Raw genomic sequence first — 17,801 nt, forward strand, 5'->3', positions numbered from 1 at the left:
TTTCAAGTAGAAATTAAATTTAAATACTCAACAAACTGAGTTATTAAAATTATAAATGGAGAACTGGATTTCAAGGTTTGAAATTAGATGGTAAAACAACTGAACTGCTAATATTTCCTAGGGAGTGAATTCCAAAATAGAAAGCAATTTAGATAATCAACCAACTAAGTTACTAAAATTTTAAATGTGGAAGTAAATTTTAATGTAGAGATCAAATTTAGACAGACAATCAACTAAACTACTAAGATTACTCTTATTTCATTTTGTTGCATGTATTAATGATTAAGAAATTATTAGTATTTATAGTAATTCAAAAAATATATGATATATGTTGTACAATATAATTTTAACATAATTTATAATTAATATGTATTTGCGCCTTAGTTTTGTCATGTCACTTATCAAAAGCAGAAGTGAAAACATTTCATAAAATAAAATGAATTGAATTAAAGAATGGAAAAGAGCCTAAAATGCACTTAAACTATTTAAAATGATATAAAAATGTTCATTATCCATTTATTGGGTCTAAAATACCATTGACACCCACCTTTAGGTCCAAAAATGATCTTTTCTTTAACGAAAAATGGCATTTTAGATCCAATATATGGATGAGGGGCATTTTTGTATCATTTCCAATAGTTCGAGAGCATTTTAGGCCCTTTTCCATGATTAAAATTCTGATAAATAAATTTTAATTTATCATTAATTTTAATTAATTAAATTTTAACCAATAGATGGTCGCCACGTATTTAAAAAAAATATTCAATTTATTTTTGGACCTAAAGGTGGATGACAAGGGCATTAATTTTCAGAATTTTATATAATAATCAGTGGGTAAAAAATTAAAAATTCGATTTGATGATTCTGAAAATTAAAAATTAAAAATGGCCTAATATGCACTCGAACTATTGAAAATGGTAAAAAAATTTCCCTCATCCATATATTGGGTCTAAAGTGCCCTTTTTCGTTAGAGAAAAAATTATTTTTGGACCTAAAGATGGATGTCAAAGGTATTTTAGGCTCAATAGATGGATGCGTGACATTTTTATACCATTTTCAATATTTCAAAGGCAATTTTGGCCTATTTCGATTAATGAATAAGTTATAATCTAATTAGTATTTTTTTTCCAGATCAAAATAGTTTGAACGGTGACACTGCTCCATAATTGAATTAAAAAAATGAAAATGGTGACTGACCCAATCTTTTGAATGAATTGATGTGAAGTTTTCCTACTTGGTGGGTCCAATCCAATCAAATGATGAATAGACTGGAAAAAATTGGTAAACACGATGTGGATTGACCCGTTCATCCCAAAAAGAGAAGTGTCAAAATTAACAAATTCTCTCCTCCATAGCAACGGGAGACCTGCAGCTTTAATACTATGACGACTTCTCAAGTGAGTGTTTTTTCAGCTGAATTTGGTTATCTGTCTGTAAAATTTGGTGTTATGGATTGGAGATGGCCTGACATCTTCAATTTACATCAGCGGATGCTTTTATCACTATCACTAGACTCTTTATTATGGATGTTCTCTGTCTATTTTCCTTTGATTGATTCTAAACGTACTGATAAAATCATGAATAAAAATTTTATTGTCAGAGAGTTACTTCTACTATTGAGTTATTCCTTAAGGTTTTATGGTCGCCCTCTTTTTCCTGTAGGCAATTAAAAGCAAAAATGTTGAGGACTCTCACTTTGTATCACTTCCATTGTCCTTGCATCCTGAAATGGTCGCCAAGCTCAACAACTTTCAGAACTCTGTTCTTGGAACTAATAAAGTTAATCAAGATGAAATTTTTTATCATTATTATGTTTAATTTAGCACAGGGGCTCATTGCTTCCTTCATTATGTCGTAATCTATGACTAAATTGACAAATGTTTTTCGACTCAACAGGTTTGGGAATTGAGAAGTCCATTTTTATTAATCCAAAAACATTACACTTGACTGTGCAAATGCTGAAGCTTTGGAATACTGATCGAATTGAAGCTGCCGCTGAGGTTTTGCGGGTAAAAGTTTATACTTAGATGACCATTTTATTCCTTTTGTAATATATTTTTGGCTGTCTAACTTTTCAAAATGAATAAATTGCTTTTCATTGTCCTTCCAGTGTGTCTCACCAAAAGTAATTGATGCTTTGGAGAGACGACCTGTCTATATAAGACTGAAGGGCTTGGTAAGTCTTTATCCAAGTTATGTAATGATAGGCTTCTGTAAATTTTTAACTCTGAAACAAACAATGGGTAAATGTGTATTAGAGCCTTCAACCATGCCACTGGTAGCAATATGGACCAATTTGGAATTACGCAAAGCAAATGAACAAAATGATTTAGTACTGCAAAAAGAATCTAATATTATATCTAGTGATTTCATTTTCCTTCCATGTCTTTTTATGGATGCTTCTTCGTTCGGTTGGTCCCTGTGTGTGTATTAGGGAGAGAGACTACATATCATGTAGACGTTTAGATGCTGGATGTTTCGAGGCTGTTGCATATAATGAGATTTCACAACGGCATAACTTTTCTTGGCTGGAAGCCTGGAACTCAGAATTTGTTCTTATTCTGCAGGCCTGCATGAAAGATAGAGGTACTCCAGCAAAAGCTTATGTTGTACATGCTCCTCTGGAAGTAATTGGTGGAAAATCCCGACTTTTACGTGCCTGTCGTATCCACAATTTCTGGCATCTTATTCCCTCACCCTAGCCACTATTTTAATTTCTCTGCTTTTTTAAGGGAATTCAGTACCTACATTTGTTATACCTTAACCTTTCTAGAGGTGATAATTGATGCGTTCACTGAAGCTGGTCTTGTTCTTGAGAAAGATGCAAACCATAAGTTAGAGGTATAGCTCTCAAGGTGTTAATTCTTTATTCTGTCGACCGCTCCACCTTCTTTTCTCGTAAAAGCAATTTATTCATCACAGTCAAGGTTCTAGAAGTGCCCCCATGGCTTTGATCTATGGTACAAAAGTCTGTTATTTAAGTGGAGAAGGGTAGACAGGCAGGCTTGTTATCCATCGAGTTCCCTCTGGGATTTCTTGGCTATAAAAAAACAAGGTCCTAAAAATGTAAGGCACTTGGTAGAGAATCTCTTAATACAGCGAGAAATGGTTCTAGCCTGTTTTGAAAAGGGAAGCAGTTTTACTCACTACCAAGAATCAACAATTTTATTTCTGATACCTTTGGAATTTGGCTTTCTGGAACCCTGTTTTATTCTCACCTCCTGCATTCCAACTATATGCCTGGAACTTATTTCTTCAGTTGCATTTTGCTTGCTGGTGCTTTCTTGTGGTGTTCATTCATTTTTATTCTGGTATCAAGCATTAAGTACTTAAACATTATGCTTCAGCTTATTCAAGTATGCAGTTACTTTCTCGATATATTTCATCGTCTCTTGTGGCTTCTTGTTTTCCCTCTTACCATGAAGCTCTCCTGGTGAAAATTCCTAAAGTTACCTTTTTTTCTATTTTTGCCATCTTCTTATACAGTTGCATGCCACAATAATGAATGCGCAACATAGAAGAAGGTGACATTTTTAATTCTTTCATTGTGTCTCGTTTATTCTCGGCTTGAAGTCTTTTATGATTCTACCAGTTGCATAACTATCTTTGCTGTTGAGTTTGCACTGACTTACTGATCTGGAAATTGTAGCAAAAAAAAATCAGAAAAAACTGATCCCTCTGATGCACGACCAATTTTTGCTCAATATGGCTCAGAAGAGTGGGGAGAGTGTCATATCCGTGAAGTTCATCTTTCACAAAGGTATGTGTACGATAGCAATGGTTATTTCCATTGCTGTGCTTCCATCCCATTTCCTGAAGAGACGCGGGGTGTGTTTCCTATGATGAAAAACTTTTTTCAGAAAATGTTTTCTTGAAAAAATGTGTTGTACGTGAAAATAAGTGATTTTTTTCACATTTTCTGGTGGTGTGTAAATTGTTGTTCATATATGTCATGTATGCTTGTCGTAAATTGTTGATGATGACATTTCATACGGTTTCTTATTTTATACATACTTGGACGGTTGCTATCGACAGCTTTTCGGATGGTTGTTACCCCTGTATTGTGTTGTGTTGTACTATTATTTTACATATAATATTATCTTGGTGTCAAATTATATTTTATTGCATTGTTAAATTCGGAACAACTAAAAGACTCATTTGATTCAACAAAAGATATGTTGTGATTTGGACATCAATGTCTCAGATTTCTAGTTTGTCCATCTTTTTGGTTTCTCTCTCTCTTGTCATTCTGCACCTCTTTTTTTCATTTTTACGCAACGATATCTTAAAATATTTATCAGGCATTATTTGTGTAAATTAAGAAAATGAATGTCTCAATTTATTTGTAATTCTTATATAAATCTAATGCTTGCAACAATTAAGTTTTTTAAGTAAACTTATTAGTAATTGTATAATATGATACACACCAAGTAAAGAATATAATTGTTATTAAATTACAATAAATGATATTATCTATTCAAATTTTGCATCTACAAAATGATACTGTAACAACCATCCAAACAGTTGTAAGGAACTTCAGATTTACATAGTTGGGTGGAATAATTTAATATTGAAGTTGCTTAATATTATGTCGATTCTAACAGTATGTTATAACAAATTTGAAACATATATTATTATCGGGTTGACTTACCTCTTAGTGCATCACCATTCAAATGTTAAAGAGATACTGTTTCAATTGTCTTAATTCCTTCAATTCACTTTCTTCTTAATGGGTGATTTACAAGATTGATTTTGAAACTATGTGATTATACACTTTTGATCCGTTTGCACTATGTAAAAACTTTAATAAATTTCGTTCCATGGGCAAAGAAGAGAAATAATTTTCTAGCTTTTTACCGAGATCTTCATTTTTACATGTAAAGATCAAATGATGTCTTTTTTAAAAAAATTCAAATTGTAGAAAACAAGAGATCTCATTTTTCTTGAAAGGGTTCAAATATTCAAGACCATTAGCAATATAGGGCGTGGTCTTTTTGTGCCCAGAACTGGAAGCCCAATGAGCCGATTTCCGTATTCATCAAATTAGTTTCAACCTCCAATCCCTTAAATGGAGGCCCATTTATTTTCTTGGTAAATGGAATTGGCCCATCTGGCCCAACTACGATAACTCTGTACTCCATAAATAGCGCGAAACCTCAAAATTTTGGAATTAGGGTTCCCCTACCACCATGTTAACGAGAGAGCTTGCAGCTTTCAACGGAGTATCAGTAAATTCTCTTTATGACTTGTTATTTTGAAAATTGCACTAGGAAATAGGATCTGTGGCTGCAGAAAGCATATGCCCAGACGCCTAATATATTAAAAGTGCATATACTGATTTTATAGGGCTCCGCTTTGCAGCTAGGAATTATCTCAGGTCTATGCTGCCTGTATCGCCCTTAAATTCAATCCATTTTTTTTTAATTAACTCTTTGGGTCATAATATTGTTTGACAAATCATGAAGACTTTAATTTCTTAGATTTTTTTTTTTTTTTTTGAATAAGCTATAAATTCTTGTTCACTCAAGTATAGATTTGCTTGGTTCTCGTAGGAATTAGAATTTGTTTATTGGTAGTTTGACCAAGTTTATTCATTAGGTGAATGTTAGATGGATTGTGAGATTTTAATGATTTAATTGACCAAGTTTATCAGCATGCCCATTTGTATAATTAAAAAACAAAAATTCCATTCCTTCCTGTCTCCAAAAGAGTAGCTGTAGAAATCAGTTCATGACTAGCATTGATAAAATGCTACCTCCAATTTCTATGTTATTTTTATGTTCGATAGAGCCAACGACCTTGTGAATGGGTTAACTGTGGATATTATTGTGAATTTTTTTTTTTTAATAAAGTATATTTTAAAAATAATAGTATTGGGATAATTGACCCAGCTTTAAAAAGTGTTTTCTTTGAAAGTGTAAGTTATTTTTTTTATCTTGACATAGGTGTAAAAAACTATTAAAAGTTTGAGTATCATATCTAAACTATTATTTATTATTAATTTCTGTTCTTTTATTTTTTTAATTTTTTTTTATAAAATATATTAAAAAATAATTCATATTTCTCCTTTTTAAAAAAAAATGTTATTATTTTTATTTTTAAAAAAAAAATTCATACTCACCCATCTAACCCTCTGTACTTAATTTACATTTTTTCAGTTTGTATTTGATATGTATATATATATTTTTAGAAAAATATTTTTTCCTACTTGCATATTGAATTTAATAGAAATAAAAATTTTATTTTAAGAAATGATAAAAAAATTGAAAATCGAGGGTTAGGTGGGGTGTGTTTTACTCATTTAACCCAAAAATTACTTATTTTTTATCTAAAAAACTTGGTCCATCGTACTATTACTCCTTTAAAGCATTAAAGTTAAGCTAAATAAATTGATGAACAATATCAATGAAATGATTAACAATTGAAATGTGTTAAACTAATTAGAATATCGATATATGGTGTTCTATTGACTGCATGAACTTTATCGACTATAGCACGACTATATTCTTCAAATTCTTTTTTATAAGCGATTAAGGTGTTAGCTATTAGAACTGTTAGATTGATGTTGGCTCAATGTGGTGCCAAAATCAGAGTGCAGCACCCATTGTTCGAGATGTACTTATTTTTAAGTGGGCACATTACGGTATTAAAAATTTTAATTCGATAATTTTGATTTTTAAAAATATTATATTATTGGCATATTAAATTAATTTGATATAATTTGAAATTTTAAAGTTCGTTTTCAATAATTTGTTGTATGATAAAATAATAATAATAAGTTGTTCGACTTTAATTTACATATATTGATGTAATGAAGAATTATGACTTTGTTTTTTTAAGATATGTATCAATTATACCATACACACATGCAATTCAGTTTTTTAATCATTTACAGGAAAAAAAAACATTTCAATCAAAGATATGATAATTAAAGTTCTGAAGACTGTATAATTAGTATTTGTAACTATTGTATATAATTTATATATGTAATTATATATTTCGATATGATATTCAATATTTTTTTAATCTTCTTATAAATAATGAATACTATCTCAGATATCAATATTTTTTTTAAAACTCACACCAAGTACCATATAATAATATCAAAAGTGTGATGTCAAAAAATTCAATTTCAATATGATATTGGATAACTATCAAATCATGCTTAGCCTACTTATTCCTACCTCTCATATGATGAGATGTGGTTTATATAAGAGGCCTCGTAAAAATGGGTCATCCGGACTTGTTAGGTCGTCCAGTTTTGTCCCCCAAAACTAGAAGCCCAATGGTTCCTTTATTGAACTACGACAAAAATGTTATGCTATTTCCAGAAAGAATTTACTCTCCACTTTATTGTATGTGGCATTCTTTTAACTTAGCATGGTACTCCCTATGTTCTTATTTATGTCATCCTTAATAAAAATATAGATGATTCTTAATATTTGTTATTTTATAAAATCAATGCATAAATGATATTAATTTTTTTATTTTATTTTCGTGAGTTATTAATCTTGAAAATATACATTTAACCAACATAGAAAAAACTAAGTAAATAATTCATGTACATTGGTCAAATTAGTGAATCGAAATAAGTTTAAGTCATATTCATTGATTAAAAACTTGACTTCAACAAACATTAAATAGAGATAGAATAGTAAATTTACTTAATTTCTTAATGAACGTAAAATTTAAAATAGTGAAATATAAATAAAAATGGAAGGAGTATTTATCTTAGACAACCTCCAAACAAAGCTCAAACAGTAATTAACTAGTCTTATAGAGGTGGAATTCAACTTAGTTTAGGATAGAAGAATTAATATTATTCAAAAGGGAGGTCCATTCTTCTTCATTCACTGTTTCAGTGTCATTTCACGTTAGACACTCATTTATTTGTCCAATAGAAATAGTAGCCGTAGGATATATGTAGCTTCTCTTAAATTTCCCTATTAGCCATCTTAATAAGTATTCCATCCGTAAAAGCGGCTTATATTAAAATTTCACATTCAGCCTTTAGAATAATACTCTGCTCTTTCTTTCTTCCTTAATCACTACTTCCCCTTATTTCATATTAATTAAATTTTTAGAGCTTTTTTTATTGTTCAAAATAATTAAATTGTTCAAAATTCAAGAGAAATGTTTGAAATTTTTTTAGAGCTTTTTTTTTCGATGTTTACACTTTCCATTAATGAAGTTTTGTAATTTTCTAGGAGTAACTAGATTACTTATAAAGTTATACTTCAATAAAGAACTATTTGTATTTATGATTTCACATTTAATCATCTTTATAATGTTGATTAAACAAAAGAGCAATAGAGGAAAATATGATTCAAATTTTATCCATGAATGATTTTCTTAATATGTGTGCATAATCTTAGAAATTTAACTAATATGGAATAAAGGGAGTATAAGAAAATGAATTATATCTCTTATATCTTTAGGGTTGTTTGATTTGAATACAAGTTATGATGAAATTAATTATATTATGATTAGTTATGATAGGAGAAGCAATATACCCCTAATAGTCCTGTGGGCGGTGGGATAAGCAATTCAATTAATACCGTTTTGACTTAGCTATCATTTCAATTTTTTTAACAATAAATAATGTCTTGTTTATGACAAGATTTTGATTGTGAAATACCTATAAAACTAGCAATTTCTATTTCTTTTTCTAGGAGATAAGTGAGTAGGGAAAGTTTTTATTTATTTATTTTTACTATTTTTATGCACTTGCCGAATGTTATTGTAACTTTATATACTATCTTTGGAACACAATCTAAAGACTAGAGTTAACAAATTGTTTATCTTAAATTATTAAGTGATGAGAATGTATGTCATATTTAATACCGATTCCTCCAGTCCAAAATGTTTTAGGTTTGGGCACATGAGTTAAGAATCTGTTTACTCTTAAAAATTAAGAAGTTTGTTTTCTTACTAAAATATCCTTTATATAATTTTTTTTTTCTTTTTAGGTTTACATTATAAATTTGTATACTGAATTGACTTGAAATGTAATAAGGGGGAATTTGAAAAAGAATTAAATATCTTATCTTGCTTTGTAAAACAGCAATTATTTTGCAAATGAGTTAAGAATCTGCTTACTCTTAAAAATTAAGAAGTTTGTTTTCTTACTAAAATACCCTTTATATGATTTTTTTTTTCTTTTTAGGTTGACATTATAAATTTGTACACTGAATTGACTTGAAATGTGATAAGGGAAAATTTGGAAAAGAATTAAATATTTTATCTTGCTTTGTAAAACATCAATTATTTTGCACATGAGTTAAGAATCTGCTTACTCTTAAAAATTAAGAAGTTTGTTTCTTTACTAAAATACCCTTTCTATAAAAAATTTTAGGTTGACATTATAAATTTGTATACTGAATTAACTTGAAATGTGATAAGGGAAAATTTGGAAAAGAATTAAATATTTTATCTTGCTTTGTAAAACATCAATTATTTTGGACCTGAGGGACTAATTATTAAACGTCAAATATTATGAAGTTGAAGTTGCATTTTAAAACCTAAAAAAATTCCAATTCAGTATAGTTATGTGTTGCAAAACTATAGAAATCTGATTGTTTGGGAAGTTTGTTCCGTGGATTCGTTGATGTTAATTATGTATTACCACATAGCAAAATTAAATGAAAAAGACATGTGCGATAAATAAAATACTAAAGATATAAAAGGTATTGCTTACAGTATAATTTAATGCAAGTCCATAAAGGGTATTATAAGAAGAGGCGGGCCAGGAAGGGATGAATAAAAGAGAGCCATGTGATATAATTAATTAGAAAGGAAATAAATGCAGTTTGTACAATCAAATGTAACATCGCTAATAAATACAATGTTGGATTCTTTCTCAATACCTTTTCTAACAGCCTGGCTCTTTTAATTCTTGTAGTTAGTTTATTTTTATTTGTCATATTTTATTTATTTAAAATTAAATTATATAGATTTTAATTAGTATTTTAAGATATTTTTTTTATTAACTCATTATTACAACTAATAATTTAATTTAATTCAAAAAATTAATTAAATTAATTTTCATAAAACAAACATAATAAGTAAAAGTGAACAGATGAAGTATTACGCAAAATATATTTGGGGCTAATTCATTGATATACTTTTTTCATTGATGTATCTTCTTTTGTCGGGGGATTTAAGCTATACTTTTGTATTTTCAACAAATATTTATTTATATTTAGTATTTATATTATAAAAAAACTAATATGCAGTTAAATATTGAAGTGAAAAAAATACATTTTAAAGTAGTACTAATAAAAGTATATATGAAGACACAACTTGTTTATATTCAATAATATATTGTAAACATTGACGGCAAATAAATTTTTATCTTATCATTTCTCTGCTAGGTTAAATTTTATGCTTAATTTGGATGGTAATATATATAGTCTTACTAAATAGTCAAATCATTTTACTAGCTAGTATCTTTTTATGGTTGGAAGTGGGATATCTGAAGAATTAATACAATACAATTTTCTTGTTTTATGCATGGTGTACAGGTCATTAAATTTTGTTATAACAACTTTATCCGATCCAATTTTATTTTTTTTTAAACTTATTTCAAAATATTTGATGTTTTACAAATAGAAAGCATTTTTGTAATTATTAATACTATTATTATATTTCAAATTCAACTTCAATTAATAAGAATGTTACAAGTCCAATGATGATATATTAAATGGATGACAAAAAATAAATTTAAAAAATATTGTTATAATTAGTGATATTATATAATTTAAGAATTAATTACAAAAATTGTTAAAAGACAAATAATATATATCAAAGATAATAATACTATGTATGACTGTATGAGGTGCATGTGCTGTGCGAAGGATGCTTGGTCCTGTTTACTAGCATATTAATTACTTTTTATTCATTTTTACTAGTCTATTTTGAAATTTACATTTTTCTCAAGAAATAATAATTAATATGAATATTTTATTATAATATGTATATTAATTGATATATAATTTTAAATATTAAGAAATAATTTAGAGAATAAGTAATTAATATTGAGGATAAAATAAAAAAATAACTTTTTTAATTTATTAAAAATAATAAATAAAAATAAAAATTTGTTTTTAAAATACTGGACAAATAATAATAAATTAAAGGAGTAGTTGAGTACGTAAAGCCCAAGCTAGGGAAGAAACAAATAAATTAAAGAAGATATAAATATACATTGATGATGTATAATAAATGCATGTGATTAATTGGAAGGACATGCATATTTTCTAATATAATAGATGAAGATGGAGACTCATCATGTCCTTCAATTCCTACATTCGTGTTGTTATCTTCTACCACAGATCAATGCCGCAAGGCCTGTGCTATTGCACCTATTTAATTTACGAATTTGGATTGTAGTGTGATTGTTGAGATTTTTTCATAATTTTTTATTGAAGATATTGGGTTTAATTTGAGTCTTTGGATCGGATTTTTTTTTTATTGAGAGTGTCATCTTCAGAAATGGATTCTGAAATATGCAAATTTGAATTTAATTGAGTCTTAATATAGATATCAAAACACTGAATACAAGACAAAAAAAAAACATTTAATAATTTTGACGCTACTGCTAGCAGGGGTGGAGCCACATTGTGGCTATCCGAACCACTTAAGGCGAAAAATTATATTATTTTTATATGGTTAAAATATTTTTTTTATGTATAAACAATAGATGTCGAACCCCCTTCAGCTAGTTCGTGTGTCTACTTCTTCAAATTTTGAAACTTTTTTATTGAAAATTTTGACTCCGCCACTGATTGCTAGTTTTGACTCCGCCACTGAAAATTTTGACTCCGCCACTTTTTTTTATGTATAAACAATACTTGTCCAACCCTCCAGCATATTCAAAGCCTTCTGCTCCTCCATTATATATATTACCTAAGATATTCATTATTGAAAATAGTATACCTTATCAGAGGTAAATTTAAGATTTGAATTTTGTGAATTCGTAATCATAATTTTGTCATATCTTATTTAATTTATTGAATTTAAAATCTATTAGTTAAACCTATTTAGTAAAAAATTTTAAAAAAAGATAAATATACAACTAAGTAAGAGTAATTGAGTTCGAATGACGTGTAGCTCCTTCACTAGATCTGCCCATATACCTTGTTAAAAGAAATGTTTTTTTTTTCTACGTGTATTTTTGAAAATAAAGATAAGATGTTGCATTGCAAAAAAAGTTTGCCATTGCTAATAATAATTTCCATTTTCTTTGAGGGGTAAGGTAGAGAAATAATTAAACTAGAGGAAATGGAGTTGTTGAAAATGAGTACTAATATTGTTAATTTTCTACCTAAATTAGGAAGTAAAACTAAAGCACGTTAAACATGCTTTTAGTTATAACATTGGACATGGGACACCACTCCATGTCACAATTCTTTTTTAAATTATAATAAGAAAATCTTTGAGGCAGGATTTAATTCTATAATTCCTTTTAATTTTTTAATTTTTTTAAAACATCTTCTTATAGAGTTTGGAATGATAATAATATAGGAATAGTAATAATTTGATGACTCTTATTTCTAACTATTTACTATATATGTCGAGGTGAAGAAAAAAATGCACACATCCAATGTTTACCTCAAATGATTAAATAATAAGTTAGAAAGCAGTTGTATTAAATACTTTGATTAGTGTCTTCTCATGTGGTTATTTCGTTTTCAACATTAATCGCATTGATAAGCAACTCTATTAGGATAGCAACTAGAAATTTTTCTGAAATTTTAAAAATAAATTTAAAAAATGATTTTCACGAGATTTCTGTCGCTGATCGGCTGATCCAAAATCCAATCGAGAACCAGACATAGTGCAAGATATTCTGTCTTCCACGTCACTTTTTTCATTGTCCAAGTCCTCGATCTTATAATTTGTACAATATAATACTAAATTAAAGTACTATTATTTATTGAGAAAACATTTTTTACAAGTCAACATACTAATTAAAAAGGGACCATATCATATCAAGATTGACAAATATTAAAAGTTCTTGTCTCGACTTGGCTCACATTGTTGTATATATATTGGTCACAGACTTGCTAGCAAGGGCAAAAATTAAAGTGACCTTTACATAATGGTCCTAAAATTTAATCTAGTTTATATGAGGCTACCCATGACGAGGGTCTCTTTCTAATTTATCACATATCTTTCTAATACTGAAATATATTCCCTGAAATTCCATTGTTTTCCATTAAAAAACTTTTCCATCTTCATGTTTGTTTGCCTTGCTTTTACGGTTGATTTGAATTCCAGTTTAACATTGAAAGTTCGGTGCACTAAAGCTCCCGCTATGCGCGGATCCGGGGAAGGGTCCAACCACAAAGATCTATTGTACGCAGCCTTACCTTACATTTCTGTCAGAGGCTATTTTCAAAGCTTCATCCGTGACCTCCTAATCACATGACAACAACTTTACCAGTTAACATTGAAAGTAAAAGTAATAATTTTCTACTATTAATAATTTTCTACTATTAGTGGAGAAAAAGAAAAGAAAAAACAACAACTATATATAAGTATAGTTTAATCATAGTATGTAGTATAGTACAATTTTAAATGTGACATGACATACTCTGGTTCATTTTGACATTAATATGGTACGAATCGCTTCGCTGACATTATTTGTGCATATTAACGGTATAATAATATAAGCTTACTGTGTTAAACAATGAAGTGTGTATTAATTGATATTTGAAAAATTCAACCCAAATTAAATAGGCATAAACATATGTAGCCGGATATTTAGGTGTTCTTTAATTATCAAAGACTAATATAATTAGTTGCTAATTAAAAAGACGATACAAATGTACTGCTAGTACATGATCCAAACTAGCTTTCCGTTAAAGACAAAATTAGGCATTAGTCTTGAAATAATTTAAAACTTTAGGGTAACATTTAGGCTGCTTACTGCTTGTACTGCAAGAATTAAATTAAGAGTCTTTATCTACATCGGAATCCCTACCTTATAGGTGCATATATAAGGTTACAGCTATAAAACGCATACGAAAGTTTTAATGTGACAATTAGACTGCTGATAACAATATATTATTATACCAACAAAGGTTGTGGTAGAATGGCAAGTACTCTTCCATCAATTAATCAGAGCCCCTTACATACGGAGTCGCCGGGAGCGCTTACTCCTAATGTGGACTTTTCGGTGCGAATCCTAATTTAATCAAAATTCAATATGGGTATCGAACACTGGGTGGGAAACTATTTTTTTTTATCTTAGGCTACTCCTATGAGGGTTAAATTTGATTAAATTTGACGTGAAGAGCAGATTTTAGATATCTTTGTTAGCAAGAATGTGACGTGAAACGAACAGCGCTAAAGTCCTGATTTAACTTAGTGTATATAATTTTTTTTAAAATCGGAATTGAAATGTGCGGTGGTACTGATTGATTTGCTTGGCCCGTTTCTACTTATTTGGTGATGGATAAATTGATGCAGTATATTCAAGAATCTGAGATGATTTGTACATGTAAAGAGAAGATGTGTAAATGTCCCATGAAGAAAGTGTGAAGGTTGGATGTAGTGGGTATGAGGAGAGGAGAAGTGAGGTAGGCCGAACAAGTATGTGGGAAAGGTGATTAGACAATATATGACAAAACTTTAGCTTAATAAGGACATGACCTTAGATAAGAGGATATGAAGGTTGTAGATTAATTAAGATAGAAGATTAGTAGATAGTAGAGTATTGTTCTTGCTTTTCGACGAGATTAGGTTTGTGGTGGCTGGAGCACCGTGTTTGTTGTAGTTATTCTTATTCATAGTTTTTTTGCTTTTGTTTTCTGTTACCATTTTTAAAATATATTTTGGCACTATTTTGCTAATGTTAGTGTTTCATTATTGAATGCTTCGCACTGTTTTTCTATTGATAATGTTTTCCTCAGTGTTGTTTTTTGTCTTTTGAAAATAGTACACTTTCTACCTTTAGTTAGTAGAGATAAGGTTTTTGCATACTTTATTATTTTCAGACTTTATTAGCTAAATTTCACTTCATATATTATTATCGTTAAAATGTACTGTAGTTCTGCTTTGGCACCAAGTATAACTGTATGCATTTTTCCTTCTTTCTTTTTCTTTTGTCCAGACAAAAAGATTTAAATTACACCAGAATTTGAGTCAAACCGAGAGTTGAAAATGGGAAAGAGAAACTGTAACAGTTGGTGTTAAATTGATTGAGCCAACACAGTTGATCATAGCCTATGGACATAAAGACAATGAACATGAAGTCAGAGAAAATAAAGAGTCAAATCTACACATGGTGTTTTTTTCTCCACACTTGTAAATTTCACACCACACTAGTCATTTGTTGTAACACACATCAACACAATAATTAAGTAATTATTAACTCAAAATCACTAGTAAAAAAAAAACCTAGTCTAATTAGAACATTGCTGAATCAGATGGGGAAGGATTATTCACTAAGTTAAAAATACTATTCCAGTAATTCTTGTTATCTTCACAGTTCTCACTAGCATTTATAGTGCCACTACCTTCCCCTCCGTTATCGGATTCCGTGCCGCCGCCCTCCGATAAATCCCCGTCCCCTGAATTGCTAAGCAATAGATCAGTAAATGTCTCCACAAAATTAGCAGGGGAAATTTGCTCTGTATTTGACCTTAGAGACTCTGCTGTCCATGTTGTGTCCATTGGTAGAGTCAAATCTTGTAGTCCTGATGTGAATGAAATTGAATTTTCATTAATAACATCTTTATTGTATTCAGGCAAATGTCCTGTTGATAAGTTTCCAAATCCCTTCCATTCTTCTTCACTTTCCTTATTATTCATAATTCCACCTTCACTAGACCCTGATGAATTTCCAACAAATTCATACAAAACTGTAGAATTTCCTCCAATTCCTGATGATGAAATATGTTGTGCATTTTCGAAATAGCCTAGTGTTGAAGTAGGAGATTCCAAGTCCCTCGCGAGTGCTTCCGTGACTGAAATGTCACCATGAGCACTCTCGACGGAAACTTCATTCATTGGCTTGGTCCAAACACCGTTCCAAGCTTTCAGCACGTCGAGACAACGTGCTGGGCCCACAACGGGTTTGCTAAGAGGACTAGAAGGTGAAGGGGCTGTAAATTCTTGAGAAGTGAGTAAATTTTGGAATCTATTAGACCGGAGTTTGGATTGTCTAGCGAGTCTAGCTTCGGCTTCTAGTCGGGCACTTTCCCACTGAGCCATGTGGCTAAGATTAGCCGCGTTCTTCGACTGACCTTCGTTGGACAACAAAGCATCATTCTTGGGCTTGTGGGTCACCGGGTCGATTCCCATTTTCACTAATCGTTTCTTAAGATGCGTATTCCAATAATTTTTGATCTCATTATCTGTTCGTTTAGGTAAATGAGTAGCTATGGCCGACCACCTAAGAACAAAACAACAAAAGAATATGTTAAAAGTGTATGTAAAGACAAAGCCTCCTTTACAACAACCAAACAAAAAAAGGAAACTTTGTTTTCATTCATGGATTATTACCGATTTATTTTTTTAATTTGGAAATATTAGAAAATTCAATTGATGATTTGATTTTTAGCTGTTTGAGACAAAAGGACTATATCATTGTCCAAGAGAGAAGAGTACAAGACTACCCCCCACTTGCACTGAAATTTCTGGAGAATAATACAAGGTCAGCCATATTGGAAAAATAAACATGCAATGGTATTTGTGCAGATCTGATTATAAAAATGTCAAATTTTTTGACGTAACTGAATGTCAGCTAGTGAAAACAAATCATGCTAAAACAAGTGGTTTTAATTTACTTTAGATTCTGCCGATATTTTTGGGGGAATATTAAAAATGTGATGCATATAGTTTTGTAGTTATTAGAAAAAAAAAAAAAGTAGTACAATAATAAGCATAAACATGTATTGACAATTTCATGGTCTACTCTCCAATTTTTTTCTCTAATAAATTAAAGAATTCCGATTAATGCAAAGAAGAAAAAAAAGCAACAGAAAATTCAAGATCTAGATTTAGCGGATTCAAAATAAATTTGTGATCTAATTATACGTATACATTTGACTCAGTTGAACCAACTAAGAGAGAAGAAAATTAAAATACCTATTCCCTAAGAGAGCATGAAGTTGAATGATGGTTTGTTCTTCTTGTAAAGTGAATTTTCCTCTCTTAATATCAGGCCTTAGGTAATTAGTCCACCTGAGCCTGCAACTCTTTCCACATCTTTGAAGTCCTGCAAATTAACCGAAATTAATAAGAGACCAAACTTAAAAAAAATAATTTACGCTCTCAGTATTAAAGGTGGCAAGTGAACGCATACCAGCTTTGGCAGGTAATGCGCGCCAGCTACCATGACCATGTTCTTCGATATAAGCTAAGAGTTTTTGATCTTCTTCGGGTGTCCAAGGTCCTTTTTTCAGCCCAACTTTATCACAGCATGGAGATCGACCCATCGAAGAAATGACGACTAGTCTAGGGAAGAAATAATGAACAAGTAATTTGTAGCACTTGTGGTACCTTATATTATGTAAAATTTCTGGTGCTTCAACTAATGGAGATAAATGGACATTGGACAGTAGCAATTGTTGATAGTACAGAAATAATAATAATAATAATAATGAGAGAAAAAGAAGAGAGAAAGCTAAGGAGTAAATAAGGAGAGAGATAGCAAAGATAGAAAGGTCAGCGACAGGGACGGGATAAAGATATTAATTTCACCACAGCACATCATATAGTATGAAATCATGTGCAAATCTACTAGTACCCAATACGATTCTTTTTTTTTCCATTTAAATTTTTCACTCGGT

At 30.0% G+C, this 17,801-nt stretch overlaps 2 protein-coding genes across 2 annotated transcripts; one reads left to right on the plus strand and one right to left on the minus strand.

Annotated features, from left to right (window-relative positions):
- Positions 1-1,192: 1,192 nt before the first annotated feature.
- On the plus strand, positions 1,193-4,127 carry LOC129875072 (uncharacterized). The gene is made up of 8 exons (XM_055950501.1): positions 1,193-1,397; positions 1,663-1,778; positions 1,895-2,009; positions 2,111-2,176; positions 2,568-2,664; positions 2,774-2,841; positions 3,487-3,524; positions 3,650-4,127. Exons 1-8 carry the CDS (start codon positions 1,383-1,385, stop codon positions 3,873-3,875), a joined length of 741 nt encoding a protein of 246 aa, XP_055806476.1. The 5' UTR covers positions 1,193-1,382; the 3' UTR covers positions 3,876-4,127.
- An 11,183-nt stretch (positions 4,128-15,310) lies between these two features.
- On the minus strand, positions 15,311-17,595 carry LOC129875006 (transcription factor MYB16-like). Its single transcript, XM_055950430.1, has 3 exons — positions 17,315-17,595; positions 17,098-17,227; positions 15,311-16,402 (listed from the first exon to the last, which is right to left on the minus strand). Exons 1-3 carry the CDS (start codon positions 17,445-17,447, stop codon positions 15,415-15,417), a joined length of 1,251 nt encoding a protein of 416 aa, XP_055806405.1. The 5' UTR covers positions 17,448-17,595; the 3' UTR covers positions 15,311-15,414.
- Positions 17,596-17,801: the final 206 nt, after the last annotated feature.

The sequence above is a fragment of the Solanum dulcamara genome, chromosome 11 (genome assembly GCF_947179165.1).
Source record: "Solanum dulcamara chromosome 11, daSolDulc1.2, whole genome shotgun sequence".
Lineage (NCBI taxonomy): Eukaryota > Viridiplantae > Streptophyta > Magnoliopsida > Solanales > Solanaceae > Solanum > Solanum dulcamara.

What these genes read in the sequence shown, in the direction of transcription:
- LOC129875072 (XM_055950501.1), top strand. An exon ending in ATATAAGACTGAAGGGCTTG is followed by an intron (nt 2,177 to 2,567) that starts GTAAGTCTTTAT and finishes CTTATTCTGCAG; the next exon opens with GCCTGCATGAAAGATAGAGG. An exon ending in CCGACTTTTACGTGCCTGTC is followed by an intron (nt 2,665 to 2,773) that starts GTATCCACAATT and finishes TAACCTTTCTAG; the next exon opens with AGGTGATAATTGATGCGTTC.
- LOC129875006 (XM_055950430.1), bottom strand. Translation starts at nt 17,447, where the DNA reads ATGGGTCGATCTCCATGCTGTGATAAAGTTGGGCTGAAAAAAGGACCT. An exon ending in CGCATTACCTGCCAAAGCTG is followed by an intron (nt 17,228 to 17,314) that starts GTATGCGTTCAC and finishes GTTAATTTGCAG; the next exon opens with GACTTCAAAGATGTGGAAAG. An exon ending in CATGCTCTCTTAGGGAATAG is followed by an intron (nt 16,403 to 17,097) that starts GTATTTTAATTT and finishes TTTTGTTCTTAG; the next exon opens with GTGGTCGGCCATAGCTACTC.